Below are 24387 nucleotides of genomic sequence, written 5' to 3' on the forward strand. Positions count from 1 at the left end.
TCTGTATGTAATATTAATTTATGTTTAGGATTCAATGAATTCAATATAATTCACTTGAAACTGACAAATTTTTTGGAACCTGAAAGTGAAATCATTCTTTACCAGCAGGTGGAGGAAGATGCTCAGACATCAGATCATCAAACTGCTCTAAAAAAGGAAAACATCCTTGTATCCGACATCCTGATGAGCTTCCACTGTTTTCCTGCAGGGAAAGCCTGTGAGTTAACAACACCCTGATCAGATTGTTCATTACAGCTGATCTCGTGAAATGATCCCTACACTGTCCGTAGTGTGTGAATGTGCCCTGCGATAGACTGGCATCCTGTCCAGAGTGTACCACGCCTTGTGCCACAAGTCTCCTCGGATGTGGTCCAGGTTCAACATGACCCTCCAGGATAAGGAGTGTAGAGAATAGATAGATTTACTTTTATAATACAAATCTGTTGTTTTTGACAGATGTGACGGTGTACTGAGGTTCAGCTCATTACATTTACAGATATTTAGCAGACGCCTTTACCCAGAGTGACTTACATTTTAATTCATTTTATACAACTGATCAATTAAGGGTTAAGGACCTTGCAATGGAAGCTTGGTGGACCTGGAGTTCAAACTTACAACCTTCTGATCAATAGTCCAACACCTTATCCACTAGGCTATGACATCCCCTAGTTTTATCCATTAGCTTCAGCTTTGCAAAAAATTTATTACTCATACTTTTATCTTTATGTTTCTTAAGACTCCTTTTCTTAGAGCATCCTGATGGGCTGATATAATCACAGCCATGTCTGAACAGCACAGCAACCTTGTCCATGCCACCTGCTCTTGGCATAGAGATGGGTATGTGTGTGTGTGTGTGTGTTTAAGCATGGCGCTGGGAGCTGACAGACGGACACCATCCTGACATCCTGCCTTGGTGAGAGAGGTGAGCTCCTATCAGCAAACCAAATCAGCTTAACCACTGAGCTTCTGCCATGAAAACCTCACATCCCAGAACATATATACAGTACTGTGCAAAAGTCTCAAGCACGTTTATGCTCTAAAGCAAAGTTGTCTTCCAAATGATTAAAACTAATGAAAAATAAAGTCTAGAAAGAGCAGTAAAATGTAATAAACAATAATAAACTGTTTTGATCTCCCCTTGGTTTTTAAACACACATCAGTAATGTCAGGTGTCACTTTTTTCTGTAGGCTTTTCTAAGTATCATGAAGACTCTGCCACAGTTCTTTAACTGTCACACTTGCTTCAGGAAAAACCTGACAGCCTTTATTATGTTTATTTATTTATTTTTTAAAAGTGGTGTATTATGTAATATGCTCCATCTTTCCTGACATACAACCATTTTTCAGTAACATTTTATTTTCTGTTGGAAAAGAAATGATTAGAAATCATAATGCCCATTATAACCCATTAATGCCCAATAAATAAATAAATAAATAAATAAATAAACCAAGATTACAGACAAAAGAGACTAGAAAAGATTTTGGACAGTATACATTTAAGAACATTTATTTTCGCATTCAGCAGTGAGTACATTTTAAGTGCAAATAGTTAAGAGTCCATGGCTAAGAAGAACAGAAGTACAGTCAACATAGTACAAAGATGGACACAATCACCAAGCTGGAATTCTCTTGCTTTAAGCTTCCTCCTCCTCCGTCTCGTTTGTTCAATTGCATTTTACTTAAAAGAAAGTTGACAACAGTACCTAAAAACATGAATCTCTGTAGCTCCTGTAACGAATTATATATTAAAAAAAACACTACAAGTTAGTTTACCACAGCTAATCAGAACACTGCTAAATATCGGCTGTTTTGCCACACAATGAAGGGAAACCTTGGCATGTCCACGCGTCTAGCTGATAGTAATATTTAAGTGTATATGTTTCCAGATATAGTGAGATAAGAGAAGACCCACCCAGTGCCACAGACAAAAAAAGCTGCTTTTGGATTTTTTTCCCCAAAGAAGAAGAAGAAGAAGAAGAAGAAGAAGAGACTATCACAAGAGAGCACTAAATCTGAAGACATCGTTCACACACTACAGAGAAACGTCTTCAGCACAGCTGAGAAAGCCTAGAGCACAAGAAACCAGAAGAAAAGAAGAAACGCATCAGCACTTCAGACTCTTGACTTCATGCACTTAATAAGCAACACGAAAACACAGATTTTTTTTGGGTTTTATATGTCACTGTATTTTTTTTTAATTTACTAGAGCTTAGTGCTTGAGTGACGGCCCGCTTTTGTCTTTTTTTTCTCTATGGTTATTGGGCAAGGGGTGGGACTTCTCTGAACGGCTCGGCTTTCTGCTCTAAACACCACAGTGTGCACAAAGTAGAACTATGCTCCAGTAATTTGTACATGTGCATGTGTATCTGTACATGAGTGTATGTATGTAAGGGCGTGTGTATGTGTTTATTAATGTGTGTGTATATGTTTATTAGTATGTGTGTGTGTATGTGTGTGTGTGTGTGTGTGTGTGTGTGTGTGTGTGTGTGTGTGTGAGAGAGAGAGGAAACCCATGAACCAATGAGAAATGCTCCCTATAATAAGGGACAGCCTGGTCATGGCCTCTTTGTGTTCTCCAGTGACTCTGGGCTGTTTACTCAGCCTTTCGCTTTGCCCCTGGAATCTTCTCCTGGATCCTGTAAAGGAAACACACATACACTTGTCAGAAAGTGACATTTTGTTTATTTCTCTTGTCTTACACTTGTCACTTCTATTAGTAATTTCTGTAGCCTTATGTACCAGGGCCTGATGTTTCTTGTAACGTAACGATCAGATTATTAATCAGACTGTATTTATAAGTAATCTTTGAATATTTGAAGATTACTGTATTTATAAGTAAAAAACTTCATGCAAATATTTGACATCCCATGTTCTATACCTGCAACAGTCAATATAGTGAAACTGCTTACATTTGACATCTGGACTCCAATGTTGTGTGTGTATATATATAACTTACATACACACAAACCACACCATGACAATGTTAACTTGAGCTGGCTTGGTGTAGATAAAGAGATACACAGTAAAGAGTTTTGGAAAATGGGTACAAGGTTCAATGGTGTAAAAGGAGGACAGAACTTACTTCCCCACCACCATATTTACTTGAGTCCTTACGAGTCCCAAATACTGGTCAATCTGTGCCTGAGAAAAAAGAGAGGGACAGACACGAGGATGATGTTTATATACAGTAAGACTCTTTATAGGCACCATAAGACCAGCGAATGTGTAAAACTTACCTGGTATTTCTCGTACACCACAGGCATGGAGAACATGGACACCACGGCTACAGGACAGGAGTGAAAGCGTCCGGTTAGATCTTGTTTAACTACACTGAAAAACTAATGTTTGCATTTTTATGAAGGGAAATGCAATGAAATGAGTTCTCACCCATAATAAGGAGGGTGAGGCCATTGAAGAGCGCTCCCACATAGGTCAGCAACCACATGACTACTGCAAACTGATAAAAATAAGATTATATACAGTACGCTGACATTTTATGCTGCTGTTCATGCACATAGAACAGACTGTTTCGAGGAGATGTGTGAAAAGAAATCAATGTGCAGATAAAAAAAAAAAATGCAGAAGAATAATAGAATTCTTCATTACTGAAAGTCTTGTCTCTAAAAATATGTAAAACATGTTTATACTGTAATATTGTTATAAATCAACACACATGATGTATTATTATTAATATTATTATTATTAATATTATTACTACCTTCAGTGAGTCCACCAGGTCCTGCACTAGGAAGAGCCTGCGCAGCTCCTTCAGAGTGTTGTTAATGTAGTGCTGAGTGTTCTCAGCATACCTCTGCATCTGATCATGTGAGAGGGACATCTCCTTCTCCAGATATGACCTGCACACCAATACATAAGCACTCAGGCTTTATAGGAAACACATATGGGGCTGTGTGTTGAAAAGACAGAAATATAAGGGTTTGCATCGAAAATAAAACATAAGAGATTCTGAGTGACGTGACAGGAAAGCCTTAACCCAATCGACCGACTAACACAGGAGCAAATCAATTCCTATCTGTGTCCGAGAGTCCAAGAGAGCAAAACTGTCCATACTCTCTGTGTAGGAAGGATGGGATACTCTCTCTCTCTCTGCTACCCACCACAGAGCCAACAGGCAACCGTAGGCATTTGTGAGCTCATGTATATGGAAAAGGCTGGATAACGCTTTCCGCCCTTTGACCCTGAATGGGCAGCAGTTGGAAAGAGATGTGCTTGGCTGGTTCAGAGGAGGCATGTGTTAGCCTTCACTCATGCCAGTTGGTAGCTATTGTACGACAGCAGACTTGGCTGGAGGATGGGGATTGGCAAAGACCAAATTAGGAAGAAAATGTGTGAGATGCTCAAATAAACGCTGAATTCGTGCTGAAACGAACATTCTGTTTTACTGACTGGACATTTTAATTGATTGCTCATTAACTATTGCTTACTTTACTTTGACCAAACACATCAGTCTTTTCAACCAATGAGCTTATTGTATGCTTTACAAACACTGCAGGCTGAGTTCCCAGATCGTAGTTTTAATTAGAACAGTTGACTACTGCCGCACGGTGGTTCTCCTTGGGTCTGATATTTGCAATTGCAGACCTTTAGATAAGGATTATGACATAACACATCTATCATTTTTTGTAATAAAAAATGTAAAGGGTTTTAAATAATGGAACAAATATACAGAGACAAGCATACACAATACTTACTTAAAGGGGTGTCCCTCATCGGTCTTCTGCACTGCCTGAAGGACGGACTTGTAGACTCTGAAACTGATGGTGGCAGAGAGAGCGGCCAGGGCGAGGTAGGCCACCACACTGACTACGCTGAACTGAGTCAGAGAGAAAAGTAGCAGCAATACACTGCTAAACACCAGGCCGGTCTGCTTCACGTCACGCCAGTACAACAGCTCCATCGCTACAAGAATGAGAAAAAGTAAACAAGTTGTGAATATAAAAATGTAAATGTAAATCTTGCATAGCTTCTGACATCCTTCGGTTATAACTGACTGTCCTTTTTGTTGTTGTCAACCTTCTCCATCCAACGATCTTTCATTTTATCCTGCTCCTGCATACACCTCTCATTCCTCCTTTCCTAGTCAAAGGGCAGCACGGTGGTCATGGCAACAGACCGGAACCAGATTCTGAGCACTGGCAGCTAACATGAAGAAATATGCAATGCAGTCCTCGGTTCTAGGGATCATGTCAGATCGCAGGACAAATGGCTCAGAAACATTATCAAAGCTTTCCAAATCACTACAGTGATGAGTAATTATTTAAAAAACAAGATTGCAGGCAATGTGGTGGGAAAGATTCCAATCTGACTCGCATCAAAAAATAAATAGGTCCCCATATGTGTGCACATTAAAATATATTAGCATATCAATAGAATGTAGCCCCACCCCCTTCCCTTTGCAATCTGTTCCTCTTTCCTTTAATTCACATTTCTACATTTCTAAGATATTATTAACTAGTCAACACTTAAAACTGTACCATTTCAAAAATCTATAAAATGTCATTTTAGGAAGCAAAATAGAATCCAAAAAGGAAATATATGATTCCGTCTACCATCCCTAAGCTCTCTCTCTCACTCTGACACACACATTTTTTTAAACATATATTATAATTTATAATATGCTGCTTAGACATATGTGTGCCAGATATCCATCTCTGATAGCAAGATGTAAAAACTGGAGCATTATTTTGAGCCATCGTATGTTAGTAGCTGATGCTCCAGAAATGTCCACACAGGGTTTGCACATGCTGGCTGGGGTCCTTTGTGTGTTTGTGTATGTGTGCGTAGGGGCAGGGCGTGGTTACAACCACATTATGTGATAAACAGGCTCTGAGTGCACTCTAAACATCCAGATAGAGATCGCCATAGAATTATAATCAAATTAATAAATCAATCTCAATCGATAATATACACATATTCCACTGCATGCAGGCACTAAAACATGTTTTTTTTCCCCACAAACAATGTTAACATGTTAACACACACACACACACCCACACACAAACACACACACATTTTCTCTCTATGAGACCCATCATGTCCCAGAAGTTGCACGGTTTCCAATTAAAGCCTGCATGGTAAACTGAGTCTCCTCTGAATGGTGCTCGGTCGCCACGGAAACTGAGATGGGTGCAATGGAGTGAGTGCTGAGGCAGTTTCCATAGTAACCATGTTCCATCTTTCTCTGGCAATCCCAGCCTCGTTCTCTCTCTGTAAAACAGCGATGACAGGCCTGGCAGACAGAGTAACGAGGCACTGATGAGGTGAGAGGGGAGGGAAGGATAAGACAGGAAAGGAAAGCACAGGCAAGAACTGGGACAATAAGGGAAACAAATAAATGGCCAATAACACTGCAGAACAAGCTACTGCGCTACTGCTAATTCCATCGGCCAATCAGACACACAGTTATCATTATAGCTGTGTAGACCCACAATAGCAATGAAGAAAACAATTGCGTATGCATAGTGAAGCTAATCATGAACAATAAATAACCAAACAAACATGAAAACCAGTGCCATTTATCCTGGTGCTGATGCTAATAGGGTGCTAAAGGAAACATCTAATGGCCGACTATTTTCAAGATAAAAAACATTATCACCAAAACATATGCATACTGTGTACATGTGTAGAAAGAAACCGGTATAACTACTCTATTACTGAACAATACACAGAAATAAAATTCTCTCTTTGAGTTTTGAGCCTCTCTGCTCTAACCGCTAACCCAGAATTCCTCTAAATGGACCGTTAATAAAACACACATCAGTTTTCAACACAAAAAGGTTTAGTATGTCAGACTCATATATTAACAATCGTTTAATCAAAACACTCTGTGGTACCAATCAATATCTTCCCACCCTACAGCTGTGTTGTTCAAATCATGGCTAGGTTTCGTCGTTCCACGGACATAAGAATCCTTTACAGCCAAAACTGTACTTTTGTTTTTTCTTGCACATTTTATGTAGGTGCTAGAATTTCCAAACATTGGCATTAATATCATGAACTTAACCAAAGTTCTTACAAATAGAATCCTTACAGTAATCACACCACTAGGCCTAACATCAACCTCAAACAACTTTTCCTTTGAACAGAGGTTCCAGTTTACTAAAATAATGTGCAGTATGAGAAACTGTGCTGTTAGGGGGCAATCAGAGAGATATACAAAATAATTGAGTAAATGAGTTCAAGTTCAAAGTAGTGGGAAGAAACAATGAGGCTTTTGTGTATGCTAAATGTTCTAGAGAGTCTCAACGATGCGAAAACTCAACTATAACACAGATTACAAGCAATGGGACACTTTTTAAAATACACTTTGCTGAGATACACGAGGAACACAAAATATAGTGTGATGCATTTCTAAAAGTTCTATTTACTTGCTGTTGGCATTAGAAGTCCAAACGTGAGGTATCACATTTGAATCTATGGTAATATTTTCATTCTTAATATTTTCACATCCTGAGTACATTGTAAAATAGAAAACAGATAGCCAAAACCGGTATCAACAAATGTAGTTTTTTATTTTCGGTTGTACTATTTTGTACATGAAAAATCAATCTCTGTGTAATCTGTTTTGCATTATTAGGCAGAAACAACTAACATTTTGTTCATAGAAGCCGACCACCAATACAATGTTTTTGCCAGCAAAAAAGGGACGTTCAACCTTTTCAGCAGAGTACAAGATACCTAAATAGACGTAATAACACACAATGACAACAGTCCTTGAAGGGGACAGAGGTACGCAGAGGAACAGTTAGACAAAAACAGTGCTCAGCTGACGGTCCAGAGCAACCTACAGCAAGCTGCGATATCAAATCTATGGATCAAACAAGTGAAATAAATATAAAGTTTCACAACATAAATCAAATCCAATTCCAATTTGGAGTCTCTAAACAGGAAACATCACACCTCTGGTGCAGCAATAGAGTCTGTTCTGCATTCTCCTTTAGTAATAACACAAATTAATGCTTGTAATATATTCAAAATGTTTTATGAATCTCTACAATGAAGGCAGTATGTTAATGTTAATTAGCACAGTAAGACAAAGCAGGATGAATTCGTTATGTAATCATCAGTAATATTTCGGTATTTTCCCTCACTTCCATCACAGGTCCTGATCCTGCAACCAAATACAATTTTTTCGAACAAGGTTGATAATTTCACCTGTAATTAAAGGCCCAGTTTAATCACTATTTCAGCCACACATGGGATTTGAGCTTAGTGCCCTCTGTGGGACTGCAGACAGAGGGCCAGACAAATTTAAGACTGTTCCAACAAGCTAAAATCTAACATTCATTCCAGTAAAACAACAAAAACAAAACAGTCGTTTCTTCAGAGCCTGCAGGGAGACTGATGAGGACACCCTGCAGCCTTATGAATCAGCATGGTATTTACTGAATGCATCATATAATAAGAATATTGTTGAATTATTGCATGGGTGCTAGGCAACTCTCTTTTTTTTTGCATTTGTGTCTTGTACCATGATATAATCTTAGGAATGAGCCTAAAACATTCACTAATGATCATCCTTATCATCCAATCGCAAGAAATAACGCTGATTTTGTGGCTAAATATCTGCAGTGCTATAATGGGAACCTTCTCAAAATAGTATAATCGCTGACCTTTTGAGTTCGTTGATACTGAGCATAATTACTGTGGTGTTATAATCAATGTTGCTGCTATAAAGATCTTTTTTAATTTGTATTACAGCTTGGTGTGCATGCAGACCAAGAGTAGACCTTATGTGAGTGTTTTAGAAAAAAACTACCAATCAGAGGGATCCTCTGTTTGAATTCTAGGTTACTTATTCCCGACGGAGAGCCACATTTAACTAAACTGGGTGGATTTATCAAAGGCAGAGTCTGCTGCAACACATTGATGTGGAGGGCCTGATGTGCTAGGCTATGTCACTTTACTGATGGCTCTGGAATTTCTTGCTGTTCGTTTCTAGATTTGGGATTAAAATGGATTGAAAACAAAATCATAATGCTTTTCACTGAGCTCTATGCACAGATAGGTCTGGCACCCAGAATGTGAGTTATATATGGTTTATACTAGATTCTGATAGTCTATATTAGTCATTTTATTTCATGAGTCATGAAAAAACACCTTCTTTTGTGCCAGTTATCACCAGAATGGCTTGGTTTCTGTAACACAGCCAAGATGGATCCCCACACCCCAGGTTTTTCTGGAAAGCCTTCCTGAACGCAGAAAATGCTGATCTAAGATACAGCACTACCTCACTGCTGAGGTTTGTCTTCCTGAAGCACAAAATCGATAAAGAAAGGACAATGACATCATGGTTCTGTACATGACTACAACAATGTATTTTCACATATTGTAAAAAAATCTTTAAGAAAATAAAAGCAACTCAACAAGATCTCACATACCAGAAAGCTCCTGAAGTAGCAGGCCTGTAATGTGTTCATACAGAATATATTTATAAGAATGACCCCTTTCATTGAATTAAGACACGAGATGCAACCACAATTAGGAGACGTACAAATACAGAGGCAGCTGTTAGAGCGTCAGAGGTTAAAACTCTTGTCAGGTTAACTAGTTCGGCTGTGTTGATGATTAACAGTTCACACATGTATTCATACAGAGGCAGAATACTAATTATAAAGATGAGCCATAGCATTAATCTGTGTTTCCTATGAAGTGATCAAAACTAGCCAAACGGGTCAAAATCTGACAAATCTGTTGAAAGAGTTTAAAGATCATAAACAAGATTAAAACATCACCAATTGCATTGATTCAGCATTTATATTTAGGGATATTGAAATAACATTTATGGTACTGCCGAAGCCCAGAGAGTTGCTTGTGTATCGTCAATAAAGCACTAGTCAAAAAAAAAAAAAACAGTTACGATCACCCCAGGCTCTCTTCTATAGAACATTCTAGCACTCCAGCGTTCCACCAGCAATTACATCCCTGTCTCAATCCAGGGAGAGTGTTATACACATACATGCTTATAAATATGTCTGCCTCAGACCAACGGCTGTCTATGACACAAAAGGATGGCAAATTTGCTGATGGCGATTTGGATCTGTGTGCATACGAAGCTGGCCTGCGATAGGTAGCCACACCCCGATCTCTCACAAGCGCACAGTTTCTGTTGATGCTAAATGTTACAGACAGCCAGACACAAAGCAGAAAGAGCACAAATCCACACACATACACACACACACACACACACACAAACACACACACACACCGAACAGGATCATTATGCAGGTGAAAATTCATTCATCCTGATAGCTTTATGTTGTGTGTGCTGAAAGGATGCATAGAAAAAGAGAGGATGAGGTGAAAGGAGGGGTTGATAAAGGGCGTGTCCAACAGTCTCAAACCCCCCTTCGTTTGATGCTCATCATGGTGCCTGCGTTGACGCAGACAAGACACAGAAACGAGGAGACACAAACGAACATACCATTTGCTCTAATCTCAATCTGTCTATCTGCATAACCTTAAGCATCTTTCCATGCTGCAACTGCACTCGTCTCTCCTCTTTGTCAAATCAGCCAATCAAGATGTGATCACGCATCCTCATCCTCTGCCTCTCACTAGACACCCCAAATCCATCTCACATACATGAAAATGCACACAAACAATACCCTGGCACTTCCAGTTGCTCCAGAATCCCTCCATCTTGGTGGAGTCTGCGACTGCCGTGGTGCTGCTCTGCATGCTGAGGGGAAGGAGTGACGCTTGGCTACTGCTAACACGCTAACAAGCTGCTGTGTCTCTGCTCCTGCTCTGCTGCACCGCTCTCTCTCTCTCTCTCTCTCTCTCTCTCACTCTCTCACTTTCCCCACCCCACCCCAGTGCATGAATGAGCACCAAGGGGAGGAGACAGAGAACAAATGGAGGAGGTGGAGGAGGTGGTGGTGGTGGTGGTGGTGGAGGAGGAGGGTTCTGCTTGCTTGTGTAAATGCTGCCGACTAGTGGAGTTAAGAAAGAGAATGCACAAATATAAATGGAAGAAAATATATATATAGGAGCGTTTTGTAAAAGGACTAAACATAACCAAAGCCTCAGCAACAACTGGTGCTTAATTAGGATTGATTCGGAAGATTTCTCACAACAAAAGACAGAGCTATTTAATAAGAACACAGAAATTTTCCCATCACAGAAAATCCTAAAACATACATCCAATCTGATCATGGCTCGATAGAATTTATTCTTTTAGAATTTATAGTGTGTGTGAAAGTCTAAGTGTAATGTGTGACGCCATAAAGGACATGCTGAATGACTCAGCACTTTCTGTTAGCGCCCAGCTGTTTTATTTAGAGCATGATTACAAACATATAGCAGTGCAATACAATGAGATACAGCACAGTACACATTCAGATCATATTGCTACACATACTGATATTTCTGCCAATATCTTAAAACAAATTAATTAAAGATGTGCCCGCATTTGTTGGTCATAGATTTGCTGGATCACAGCTATACCATGACTTGTAAAAATGTCTCTGGTGTCCCTGTGCGGCCAAAATGTTCAGAGGACGATAATGATGTCATGACCATGATGCCATGATGATTTAACATTACAATTAAAGGAAATGCAGCAATAAGGCAGCTGTTATACAATAAAGAAGACTGCTGAAAAGCTATAGCACTTATTGAAGCTAGTGTTATCATTATTATATTATTATATATGTGTATTATATTATTATAACAATTATTATGTTATTTGAAACAATTCTAAATAGGAAATGACTTTAAACCTAATCTTTTTTTTTTCATTTTGACATAGTGAGATGGCAGACTGTAATGGAGCTAATATATACATATTAGCTATTATATATTTTAAATACAGATCACGTTTTGAGACTAAATTTGTGTCTAGTAGCAGACCAAGGCAGTATGATTACCAAAGTATTATTTGTTGTCTTTGATAAAAGCAGACCCATGTAAATAACAACTGTGGACATTTAATACAGATTAATAAAATACTAAGGAATAAAAAAAGTATCTATTGGGTAATTGTGTTGTAATCATTCTCAAAAACCCAACGAAACTTAACATATTCAACATTAATAGATGGATTTTTAAACTATTTTCAGTGAATAAGACTCTTTACTGTGTCCACCATCTTGCTACTGAACTGTCAAACACAATTCTCACTCTTTTTTCCACTTAGGTTCAGATCAATCTCTATTAGGGAATGACATCATATTAGACCGGACAGCCTTATTCAGAACTATGAAGAAATCTATCAATAAATACATCCAGATTCTGGTTCACTAGGTCATCCATTAAGACTACCAAAAAAAAAAAAAACATCTGCCGTAAAAAAGGTCTTTGATCTGCTGGTGTAATGTGAAACGAACTAGGATTCAGTGATGCAGGCAAGATTGTATTGCTTAAGCACTGAGCACTCTGCTGGCTGAAACTGGGAAATACAAGCATCCTTATTGTTTCAGCCTGAGTCAGGCTTCTAGAGACTTCTCGTGAGCAGAGCAGCACGACCAGTCCAGCTCCAGCTCAAGCTTCAGTCTGCCGCACCACACCCTTGTATCTAGGACAATATACACTGATGCAAAGGACATAGCACATTCATATACTAAATATCTAAGCTCAACCTTATTACAAAATATAGCCAGATAAGGAAATGTAATGTGTCCTGCTGTAGACTAAATGACACAATATAGTGAAGGTGTTAAATGTAGGTGTGAGAGCTAACACAATGGAAGCGTGACTCTTAGGAATTTGAGACTTATTGGATTTAAAGAAAATTCTAATAAAATTAGCCTTAAGTTTCTCAGCCATGACTGTGCATTTTTGGAGTAAGCTGCCATCATTAAAAGGAAGCTGGCAAGCTAATGGAAGGCAATAAAAGGACCAGCGCAAATCGACTCCTGAACAGAAATTTCATGCAAAATCAATAATGTAACATAAATCCTTAGTGCAAAAAAAAAAAAACAGTTTTGAGATTTTAAGTCAACCCGGATTACAGTAACCGGAGAACATGGGAGGCAGGATTCATAGCATTTTTGTGCTAAAAGTGACTTTGGCACATTGTGTTAGACTTATACTGATTAACAATAACTTGATTGCTAATTATCCTCTACAGAAGTTAACAGTTTGTCTTAGGTTCATTGATCATAGATTTATAACCAGTTCAGCTCTGTGAATGATCGCCTGCTTCCTAGAGCCTTTAGCAACGTCAGCTCTCTCTGAAGTCAGCACTAGCTGGATGCACCTACAGTTATAAATATCACTAAACTGAACACCAGGGATGGACAATTCACTAGTCCTGACATCAGGGACAAGCTGATTATGCGTCCACGATTTTGGTTCTTTATTTATGATTACCTGGCAGATGAATAGATTCAGTAGGCTGAGAAAACACAAAATCGATCAAAATACATTACAGTGCAGTGCAAAAAAATTGTTCCATAACTCTTTGGACAATTACCGTAAATTGCTACACAGACTCAAAAAACAACGAGAAAACAACACAACTCTGCTGAAATATAGCCAAAAGACAAAAATTTCATGCTATATTGTAGACTATGCTATAAGGAAAGGACAAAGACTATGGCTACTTTGAACACAACCTTATAAGAGTTTACATGTTTACAAAATATTACACGATAGAGCAATTTTGATATTAAAATATCCCATTTCAGTTACATAATAGCTGATTCTCATCTTTTTTTAATTGCAACTACATTTCAGTTTGATTGGAATGACTAACTGGGTTGATCTGGGCAATTTGATCAACTTCCATGTATTGATACTACATGTGAACAGAGGACACAGTTTGTCTCCAAACCCACCACAAATGGGACAATAATATTTTGTTGAACTTAGCAAAGGAAAGCTTGCAGAAAATTGGCTTGGCTCTCAGTACCAAAATAAGGTATTTCTCCAGTGCTCTTCTAAAAGTGTAAAAAGTAGAATCAGTACTTGGGGGGCACGGTGGCTTAGTGGTTAGCACGTCCGCCTCACACCTCCAGGGTTGGGGGTTCGATTCCCACCTCCGCCTTGTGTGTGTGGAGTTTGCAAGTTCTCCCCGTGCCTCGGGGGTTTCCTCCGGGTACTCCGGTTTCCTCCCCCGGTCCAAAGACATGCATGGTAGGTTGATTGGCATCTCTGGAAAAATTGTCCGTAGTGTGTGAGTGCGTGAGTGAATGAGAGTGTGTGTGTGCCCTGCGATGACCGTGTGCTCCCCGTGACCCGAGGTAGTTCGGATAAGCGGTAGAAAATGAGTGAGTGAGAGAATCAGTACTTCTCTGATACTTAGTCAATACTATATTAACATGATTAAACTATAAGTTCACCTGACTCTCTTAGTAATGACACGACAGCAATGCCAGTAACATAAAAAATTCCATTCTTCAAAATCTCAGTAATGTTTATGACTGCTTGTCTATGTCTCAGCTTTACAAATAAGCATCAGCATATCTCACCATCCCTCTGCTCTTACACTCGGTGTATAAGAAACCAGACAGATAAAATCTTTTAGCGCTTATTAGCACTAAATGTCACCATTTTGCACTCTCTGAGCCATCTCACAGCCTGACTCTCACTGTCTTACACCACTCTCATCCAGTAACAGCAAATTATCCTAGCCTAAAATTAAACTGCTACAATCAATTATCTGTTTCATTTTGCCTGAATATGTGCCTTCCATTTTTGCAGCTGTAGTGAGGCTACGTAAACAGTGGAGGGCAGCACCACTCGATCGAATGATGCTGTAGAAATCATTAGAAGGATGTGTCACACTGAACCAGAGTGCATCACGTACTGTATATATAAACTCACAAATACACTGTGTGAGTAAATATTTGCGTGGCGGCTTGATAATATTATGCCAATTACCTTGGCAGATAAGATCAGGGGTTATTGTTGTTTAAATGAATGAATAGAGTTTCTCAGAAAAGGTCTACTATTAATGGGGAAAACACTACAGATTCTGTGACTCAGCTCAACGTCAGCTCAGGAGATTTCACTAGAACTTAGACACAAATTTCAGCACCTTTAAATATAAAGCAGAGGCATGATGGATGTTTTTTGGATATTTCTTCAAGCACTGCAGTGTCTCCAGATCCTGCTCAGCATGGTACACACCCCACTACTGCACGAGGACAAACAGAGGTGATTGATTTGTGTTCTGAGAGCTGGGTCATTTCAGTCTTCGGTATTCTGTGGTATTCGCAATCCATGTTATTTTAGGGCTTTATTTCTCATCGCTTCCATCCATGAGTATCCCATTATTGCATATTTTGACTTCAGCGAAAGCCCTCCTGAGAATCCTCAGACATTCAGGCAAAGGATATAAGTATTATTTTTAGCAGCAAGACATCAAAAATGCATAGATTTGAAGATTGCTCAAGCATTTACAAATGCTGTTTTACATGACATTGCAAAAAAAAAAAAAATCTTAGAAGTTAATTTTCTGTATATACATAGTACAGCAAATAATAATTTAATGTTTTATTTAAACAAGCATTGTTTTACTTAATGCACAGGCAAAATCTTGAGCTGCTCTTATACAATGTGTCTAAATCTGTGTTTGTAAAAAATATAAAGTGGCACATAGGCCATGTGTTATGTAAAGCACGGTGTCCTCTCACTAGTTTTGTCTTCCCTTGCTCGTCCTACGCCTCACTGTCCTACAAACAGTTGATCCAGTATCCACAATTTGCCCTTCTACTGCTACAGTACTCTGGGTGCAGAGACTAAATGGTCCAGAAAGTGACTTGCAAATTATCTTCTCCTACATAAAGCAGTGGAGGAAATGACTCCGCAGTCAGAGATAGAATCAATATTTTAAGTCTGTATCTGCTAAAATAAAAAGCATTCTAGATGTTCTTTTGTTATATAAATTCTGTATCTACCTGCATTTTCTAAATAAGTGTTTGGGATTGCCTTTTGATCCACTGCAACTTTGACAAGCTCAAATTTCTTAATCTATAAATGAATGATGGTCTAAAGCAATACTGGTTAGATTGAATCAAACGACTTTTTCTCATTCTGACGGTCAGAAAAATACATGTATTGTTGATATTCATAATTCTAGATCTGTACTCAAATCTGCACAGTAAGCAAATGCTTTAGCACCAAATACTTTATCCTAAATAAATGGAATATTACTGCTATCTCAGAAAATCAAGTTGTTATACTCTAATAAAAGAACTGCTGGTGAGGGGCTTCTGCTTGTTTTTTTATTCTATATGACCAGGGAGGTTTCCTTCAGAACTGCTGGAGTTTTCCCATGCTGATTTCCTTGCTCTGTATTAATAGCAAAGTGGCCATCTTGCATCTGTGACCTCACATGTGACCTTTCTTTCCCATTCTTATAGGGTTGATTTGTTAGGGAAGTGGAGAGAGAGAGAGAGAGAGAGAGAGAGAGAGAGAGAGAGAGAGAGAGAGATAATAATAATAGTACACCATAAGAGACTACATTTTTAATATAAACTGTGCCATGATTGTGCTGTTGAACAACATGTGGTACATAAGTTGCCATGTAGCAAAAGGTTGGCATGCAGTATGGATGTATGGATGCTGCAGATTTATATTGCATGAAAATTCTATTTAAGAGTTGCTATATAAAGGATATGGATATTAAATTCTTAGAATGACCAATAAACTTAGTGATCATATCAGTTGTTGAAACATTGTTAACCTACCCATCCATTCTGTACAGTGCACAATGCAGAGTTTGTTCTGCCAAGCCCCAATAGAGTTGGATGATGGACATGATCGATGTCCATCTTGTTTGGACTTGAACAAATACGACAGGCACTTACAAGAACCCTGCCCTAAAGTAACTGCAGCATAATACCATTAGTGATGCACAAGGCACACCTCATAGGCTATAAAAATACTGCAGTCCATTCATTACCTTTGTCTTGGTGGTCCCCAGACATAACAAAACGTAAAACAAACAGGAGCTCTGAAGAAGAAATTGTTGCAGCAGCAAGACAAACACAGTCTGAAGACTGAGTATCCCATGGAAGGTTATTGCACTCATATGCAAATTAGAAAAGAAGTCAGTGGGCATGGGGCAAATGAAAGAGATGTTAGAAGACAGAGAATAGTGCTCAAAACAGCACAGTACAGATATTTCATATACAGTGTCATATCGTGATGTGTTATTAGTGGCTGCAACTCTTTCTCTGAACATGAGGTTCACTTTAGCAGAGAGAAAGGGTAGCTCAACAGACTTTTAGCACACTAAAGATCAGTGTGTAAAGCAGGAGCGCAGCACAGGAGTAGCATTAAATTAGATAAAGACTTGGATTTAAGCAGCTTTGGCTAAATTAAAGTTGAACATAGTATGAGATCTTACTTTATGGCACTATATCACTGTATCCATGTGAGTTCTTGGGCTATTTTACAATATCCTGAGATCTACGATAGGCCCTTGAATTCCTAAATCAGGAAGAGTTTTAACCTCGGGACATAGAGCATTCAGATTTTCCTTCCTGGCTTTTTGCTGCCAAATTCACTTAGGATAGTTCCAGACATATATTTATAGCAAGGAGTAGCCATTTTTCCACAGACATTCTTTGCTTATATTAAAGGGCATTACAAAATGTAGTGCACTAGACAAGTGCTAAAGCAGTGATTAAGACTGCAAAAAGTAATTATGAAATTAAATATATTTTTGCAAACACTCCTTAGTCAACCCAACACTTAGTATTATTTTGCTGGTAGTAATTAAGGAATCATAATGACTTTTTAAAGTAAAAAATTTTAATTTCACACAGTCTTACCCTTCTCTCTAGTTATTCCCTGGAAGAAAGCAGGAGTTGTAGGGTGTCGTTCAGCGCTGGAAAGTTTCCTCTCTGCTTGCCTTTCCTCAGGAGGCTGCTCCACCTTCAGTTCAGGCAGGTCTACACTGGAGGGGGAAGGTTTGCTACTCGGCTTTGTCTTCTCATCCTCTCCCTCACTTGCCAGCTTCTCTTTAGGAGCATCATCGGAGACTGGTGCTTCAGGTGGAGGTGTGGGGTTTACAGTGGGAGCAACGATCACTGGAGCGGAGAGAGATGGCTGTTTGGCCGGTTGCGAGTTGACTTTGCTTACCTTGGTGGAAGATTCTTGGGGAAATCTCTTAGGACTCTCTTCTTCACATGACTCCAAGGCCAACTCACTGTCCAGCTCAGCCTCCCGCTCCTCACGCAGTATGCTGTACTGCATCGCTGCAGAGATAGGGGCAGAAGCAAGGCCGGTTGAAGGGTTAAAGGCAGGGGCAGAGACAGAAACAGGAGCTTGTGTAGTTGCAGGGGCTGGTGGTGGTGTGCTAGGGCTCTTGCTGAAGGTCATGTAGGCAGAGCTTGGAGCCTGGGGACTTGGTTCCTCAGATACAAGCTCAATCTCTGAATCACCTGAGTCTCCACTGCTGGCATCTGTAACCTTGGCATACAGAGGAAGAGTAGGGGTGCTTTTTATCTCCATGGAAGGACTCTGAGATTTGGGTGCAGTCTGAGAGACCATTGAGGATGTTTCTGGAGTTTTCTCCTGGTTTTTCACTTCAATGGCATGGACCAAGGGATCGGATGGAGAGTCAGACTCCTCTATAGTGACAAAGGTAAAAAAGAATGGAAAGAGGTGAGTGTTTGCTGCAGGTTCAGCACCTGTTTAGCTGTGGCCATCTGCTATGTTAAGATGTCACACTGAGAGAGAGGAATCAGTTAGTCATAGGAACAGTGGCTCAGCTAAACATTGCACAGACTACAGATTTTATTCCACATGCCATTATTGCCTCATCACAAACTATCCTGATTTCTGGTATTAATATTTATATTCAAGTTAGTGAGATTTTTGAGATTTTGTTGCATTGTATATCTACGCATGTCAATGTCCAAGTAGAATCAGCACAAACAATTTTAGCTGGCTTGCTTCTCATCTCTGCAACCTAATATACAGTACAGTGTATGTCTTGGCAAAGTCAACACAAGCGCGCATGTGAACAAGCTGCTTCAGTCTAGCACTTCTTATTAAAGCAGATTGTTAAGTGGAGTTTAGTTATATATTGTCATCTACAATTCAACTAATCAATTGAGCTGGTAATGTGTCTCTATTTATTTATTCTTTTTTTTTAATTATAATTTTTTGTTTACAATGCTCCACAATACTGTAAAATTAGTAAACTGACTGAACTAGCCAATCATCAAAATCACTGAATCTGAGGTGGGATTTTTTTTACAGAATATGCAAAGAAAGAATACTGTATATTTGCTTAATATTTCTTTCACTTTACTGATAGATTGCTGACCAACATTTTACATCTACTCCTTTCTCCCATATAGATGTCATGAGTGACTCCTGGATGATTCATCAATAGGGAGTCAGTCATTCAGTCAGTGAGAAAAACAAGACTCTTCTTGGCTTGTTTGCCCAGCAATCTGGCAAAAAGCCTATGATGAGTCAAAGGCATACAACGCCCTGTATTGTATTGTGCAAATTTATGTTGTTTAATGCTCACCTGTGAGTGGTGGAGTGGAAGATCCGGGACTCTCATCCTCTGGCTCAGACAGTGTGACAGTCGGCACACCCTGCAGCCCAAGGCTCAGGATGCTTTCCTTCTCAGAAACACCGACTGGAGAGGCACGCTGGAAGGTCACAGGAGATACTGACAGCGGAGTTGTCTCAGTCAAGGTGATCTTGACTGGACTGATACTGCCCTCAGTACCTGGTGAGCGGTTGGGCTGGTAGTCAGAGAGCTCATCATCTGAAGGTTCTTCTACATAGGGGAAAGTTTGTGAGTCAAAAGTAGCTGCAGAGGGACCCAGTGTCTCCACTTCCACTGGTGAGGGACTCTTCTCCAAGTAATGCCCTCCTTTGAGGCCGGATAGCGGGGCAGAATCTGAAGCGCCACTTATTTCCCAATCCTCCAATAGCTGCTGTTGGCTGTTGGGATCCTCTCTGCTCCTGATGTCCATGTAGTTGTAGGTGGAATCAGGGGTCTTGTCTGAGTCACGCAGCTTGTGGGAGGTGTAACCAGTCTCAGCACTAGGGGTCATCTCGATGCCGGAGTCTGAGCTGAACATGGCAGACTGGCAATCCAGGCCTGAGATGAGGTCATCAATTCCTGCCTTCTGCTTCTGCACCCCTCCTCCCACATCACCTGAAAAGTAGGAGGTGTCCATCTGGGAGGAGTAACCAGAGAACAGGGATGTGTAAGGGTCTCCGATATCAGTGATGGACTCCTTCAGGAGATCTGCATCTGATTTATCTGTTGGAGAGACAAAACCGTAGGTCAAGAGAAAAGGACAAATTAAGCAAACCTAAAAAATTTATAACAGACTCAAACAGTACAAGCTGCTATTAAAAGCAAGATATACAACATGATAATCAGAATCGGCAGAAATCCATCCACAGGCTAGTATGTCCTATGCCTGGAACTGCATACAAATAAAACATCTGTAATCTAAAAATGTCCTTGAGAATGTCAGTAACTTTGTCCTGTACATCTGTGAGAGAGAAAGACAGATTTTGTAGGTGCAGGAGAGCATGGGTCTGTGTTCAGTTGTTTACTGCCTCTAGGTTTAAGTGTATGCTTAGAGTGCTTGCCAGGGTGTGGCAGTGACAGATCTTGCCTGTAGTCTCTGATGGCACCAGCACTCTTCTCCCTTTATCCCTCCCCCAACTACCGATTCCCATTTTACCTCCTCCTTCAGGCTTTCTTTCTATCAATGTGGGCTTTTGAGCAGATGTATATTTTCCATGCTTGTGTCTGCATAAGTCAACTGCAACGATGTCACACAAGGAATAGGGAAGTCCTTCATAATACTGCTTATTTACCAATGACATTTCAATCCCCTTAATTAGACTTAGTACATCTACTGAAACATCAAATTTCTCTACACATGTCTAATATAAGAAACACGAACATCCAAAGTAGTAATTACTGGAAAGGATTAGAGAAATTCACTTCACAGCAGTAAAGGAGACTCTTTGAACACAACTGTTCAAAATGATAGCAGTCTAACTGCACATTCTTTGAGAAACCATAAATGTCAGTTATTGCATGGCATATTTTACATGATTACACTTCTGTCACTGCATCTGTTTCCTTTAACACACAAACAGTGAGAAGTGAGTTTAAATGTAGCCTACATAACAGTACAGGTTGCAGGTATAGTGGACTTGTTCTAGTCGAGTGTAGGTGGCACAAATAGTCCTGCTGTGGTGTGGAAAATGAGCTGAGTTGCAGCTTGTTGTAGCTCAAAAGCAGGTGAGTATTTACCACATTTGCTCTGTCTGTATGCCCAGTAACCCCTACTCTAGTCCAGCATAAAGCTTGCCAGTGATACACTGTCCTACATACACAGTGTTAAGGAGCACCACTGGGATGCTATTTTTATCCAACAATATCTGAAAGGTACAAGGATCCACATGAATAGAAGTCAAGAAGACCGCTGGTAACAACACCAGTTATTAGGCTCCACTGCTTGGAGGAGGTGAACTTACAGAGGAAGAACATCTTCAACAGTGCCATCACAAGCCAGTGAGTGGCAGAATTGCATTTCTTTCCACCAGCACAAAAGTTATCATTATTATAGCATTATTTACCCAAAATGGTGGACATAGATAGATAGATAGATAGATAGATAGATAGATAGATAGATAGATAGATAGATAGATAGATAGATAGATAGATAGATAGATAGATAGATAGATAGATAGATAGATAGATAGTGTAACGTCCACGGACGATCACCGCTGGTAGCGAGGATCAAACCCAAATCTTAACATAACAAAAGCAAATCATAACTGACATGGAAACATATTCCAGATAACGGGGTGTCCACCCTTCCAACTTACACACAACGTTACATCAAATAATGACTGACAGTAATCATGACAACAAGACAAACATATATAGAGCAGTTCATCAAGGAAAACAAACAACAGGTAAGAACAAATTAGGAAAGGGCATGCCACCGCCCAAATAATAGTCTAGCAAGAACTACACCTGACAGATAGATAGATAGATAGATAGATAGATAGATAGATAGATAGATAGATAGATAGATAGACTAGATAGACTAGATAGATAGATAGATAGATAGACTAGATAGATAGATTGTGAAAAAGACTGTTGCCTTTCTCGGACAAGATATATTCATAGTGAGATCATGTGACACTTTAACGGCACACAGGAAAACTCACTTCAAATAATTATGTAACTTCTGATGGAAACTGTTTACCCGGTCTCATTAAATTAAGCCATATAATTCCAGTCAAATCCATTTCAGTTTCAGGCTATAGCACAAGAATGAGATAAAATACGGAAGAATTCATGAGAGGCAACTACTTATGCAAGGCATTGTATTTAAAGTGCTCTTCAGAATGATGAAAGTTATTGAATTGAGATGAGAGTTTCAATGCAATATGTTCAACTGGATAAAGAAAAACACAAGACACAGGAATGTGACACAGGAAGCTACCAGCTATGGGTTGTGTGCGAGTGTGTGTGTGTTATAACATGCAATACGACACAAGTCCTACATTTTACTCTCAACATAAGGCATGCTATGGAGGAACTCATGACTCATCCACATCATTAAGAGCAGAGACAGAAAAAGGAGGTGAGACAGCGGTGACTTACGTAATGATCTCAATGTTAGAGAAGACAATTGAGGCAATTATATCCATGCAGGTCAGAAATGAAGGTTATCTCATCTCTGATTGTAAATTTAACTGTATATCATTCGTTTGTGCACTGGAGAGCAATGTTCAAATGCTCTCCTTGGGTTGTGTGACTTTCCTTTGGGCTCTCTGCTTTCCTCACAAGGCAGATAGGCAGATTGTCTATGCTAAACTGTCCCTAGTTATGAATAAGTGCGTTGGTGAATGGTGTCCTGCCATTGGCTTCTCACCCACTGTGAATTCTCTGGATTTGTGCCCCGTGTACCAAGACCAGATCTAGATCTACTGCAAAACTGACAATGGTAAAAGAATGAATTATAATGATTTAAAAAAAAACAAAAAACGATCTAATTGCTATCTTGTTTGATATTATGGTTGATATTAAGAATCATTCTTGTTCTTGTCTATTAAGAAGACATGATTCCGAGTGAACGGATGCAAATGCGTTCATAACTTTGATATGTAAATCATTTCTTTAGAAAGACTTTCACATCAAAGGATTCAAATATGGTGTTCAGAAGTAAGGTGCATGGGAAATGAAATGTATGTGGAGAAAATTTTTATTCCTCCTCATAATCTGCCTTTCTAGCCACCAAGAGGTTTTCAGTAATGTAAATGTAATATTTTGTTAGTTAGATACGCTATACATGATGAAGAAAACCAGTGAATGCAGAATTGTTACATTAATTATTAATTTAATTGCCTAAAAGAATGTAACTAAGATTTATTTGAAATACTCTGCCAAATGGGGAAAATAAATACATTGCGGTTGCACAGTATGCCCAGATTACAGTGTTATAAATGTTTTTTAAATGGCTATATTTAACACAATGAGTCGAGTGTGATGTGTGTCCATGGCTGCATCATCATGACCTGGTGTTAATGACAGGTCAGATGTCAAACCAGCTGAGTAGCATAGTGTGTTTTGTAGTCAGACCTTCAGGCGTACAAGCGACACACATCAATACTACAAAAACTCATACATGCTTGTCCCATGTAGCTAGTATAATCAGATGGTGAATGGACAGAAGTATAAATATTGGCAGAAGTTTATTTATTTATTTTTTTTAAACTTCAGCAATACTGACAAATCTAGCGTGTTTTTAAAAAATATGGTGAAAATAATCTCTCCTTATTACATTTCTTTAAGCATTTTTAAATATTTGTGCTCTGGTTCGAAACAGCAATAGTTTACAAAAGTTTCTGATAATAAAATAATCAGATATAGTATTCAGTAGACCCTGTAAACACTGATTAATTGTCAGGACTCAGCCCGGACTTTTGGCCATGTGAATGTGTTTACGTTCCTCGTCACGTGTCTGCTCTGCCTTCGTCTGCTCCTCCCTGTCCCCACACCTGTTCCTAATCGTGTCTCATTGTCCTTTTTGTATTTAAGTGAGCCGCGTTGCTGAATGCAGCGCGGAATCATTAGTTACGTTTAGTCCCTGTTAAGTGTCGTCATTTGTATTGTGTATTATTGTAATAATTGTAGTTATCGTCATTCACTGTGTTTGTCTTCATTATTTATTAAACCCCTATCATTTGAAGCTATCCTGCGTACGGGTCTGTCTCCTTCCTTCCTGGTTGTGACATTAATAGATTTGACCAAGTGACCACAGGTTTCCTTTGTAAATGTTTGTTCTCAACCAAAGAAAAGACCTCGTTACAGATACACCTGAAAGTTATACCCCATCCTAAAAACCCTAGAGGATACTTTTAAGTAAGGCTGAGCTACTAAAGCTTCAGGCTTAAGCCACA

General features: G+C 39.3%; 1 protein-coding gene across 2 annotated transcripts in view; it reads right to left on the reverse strand.

Moving 5' to 3' along the window:
• Positions 1 to 1479: 1479 nt before the first annotated feature.
• The window catches only part of rtn1b (reticulon 1b), a 36775-nt gene continuing 13867 nt past the window's right edge, over positions 1480 to 24387 (reverse strand). The window contains exons 2-9 of one of the 2 annotated variants that reach the window (XM_060866557.1): positions 19460 to 20209; positions 17748 to 18548; positions 4713 to 4920; positions 3719 to 3857; positions 3388 to 3457; positions 3237 to 3283; positions 3083 to 3141; positions 1480 to 2636 (exon numbers count right to left, since the gene is read on the reverse strand). In XM_060866557.1, the coding sequence (XP_060722540.1) occupies positions 2594 to 2636; positions 3083 to 3141; positions 3237 to 3283; positions 3388 to 3457; positions 3719 to 3857; positions 4713 to 4920; positions 17748 to 18548; positions 19460 to 20209 (2117 nt within the window). In that variant the 3' untranslated portion in view covers positions 1480 to 2593. Of the gene's footprint in view, positions 2637 to 3082; positions 3142 to 3236; positions 3284 to 3387; positions 3458 to 3718; positions 3858 to 4712; positions 4921 to 10628; positions 10820 to 17747; positions 18549 to 19459; positions 20210 to 24387 lie in introns of those variants that run through there. The other variant, XM_060866558.1, reaches the window with a different exon arrangement.

The sequence above is a fragment of the Tachysurus vachellii genome, chromosome 3 (genome assembly GCF_030014155.1).
Source record: "Tachysurus vachellii isolate PV-2020 chromosome 3, HZAU_Pvac_v1, whole genome shotgun sequence".
Taxonomy (NCBI): domain Eukaryota; kingdom Metazoa; phylum Chordata; class Actinopteri; order Siluriformes; family Bagridae; genus Tachysurus; species Tachysurus vachellii.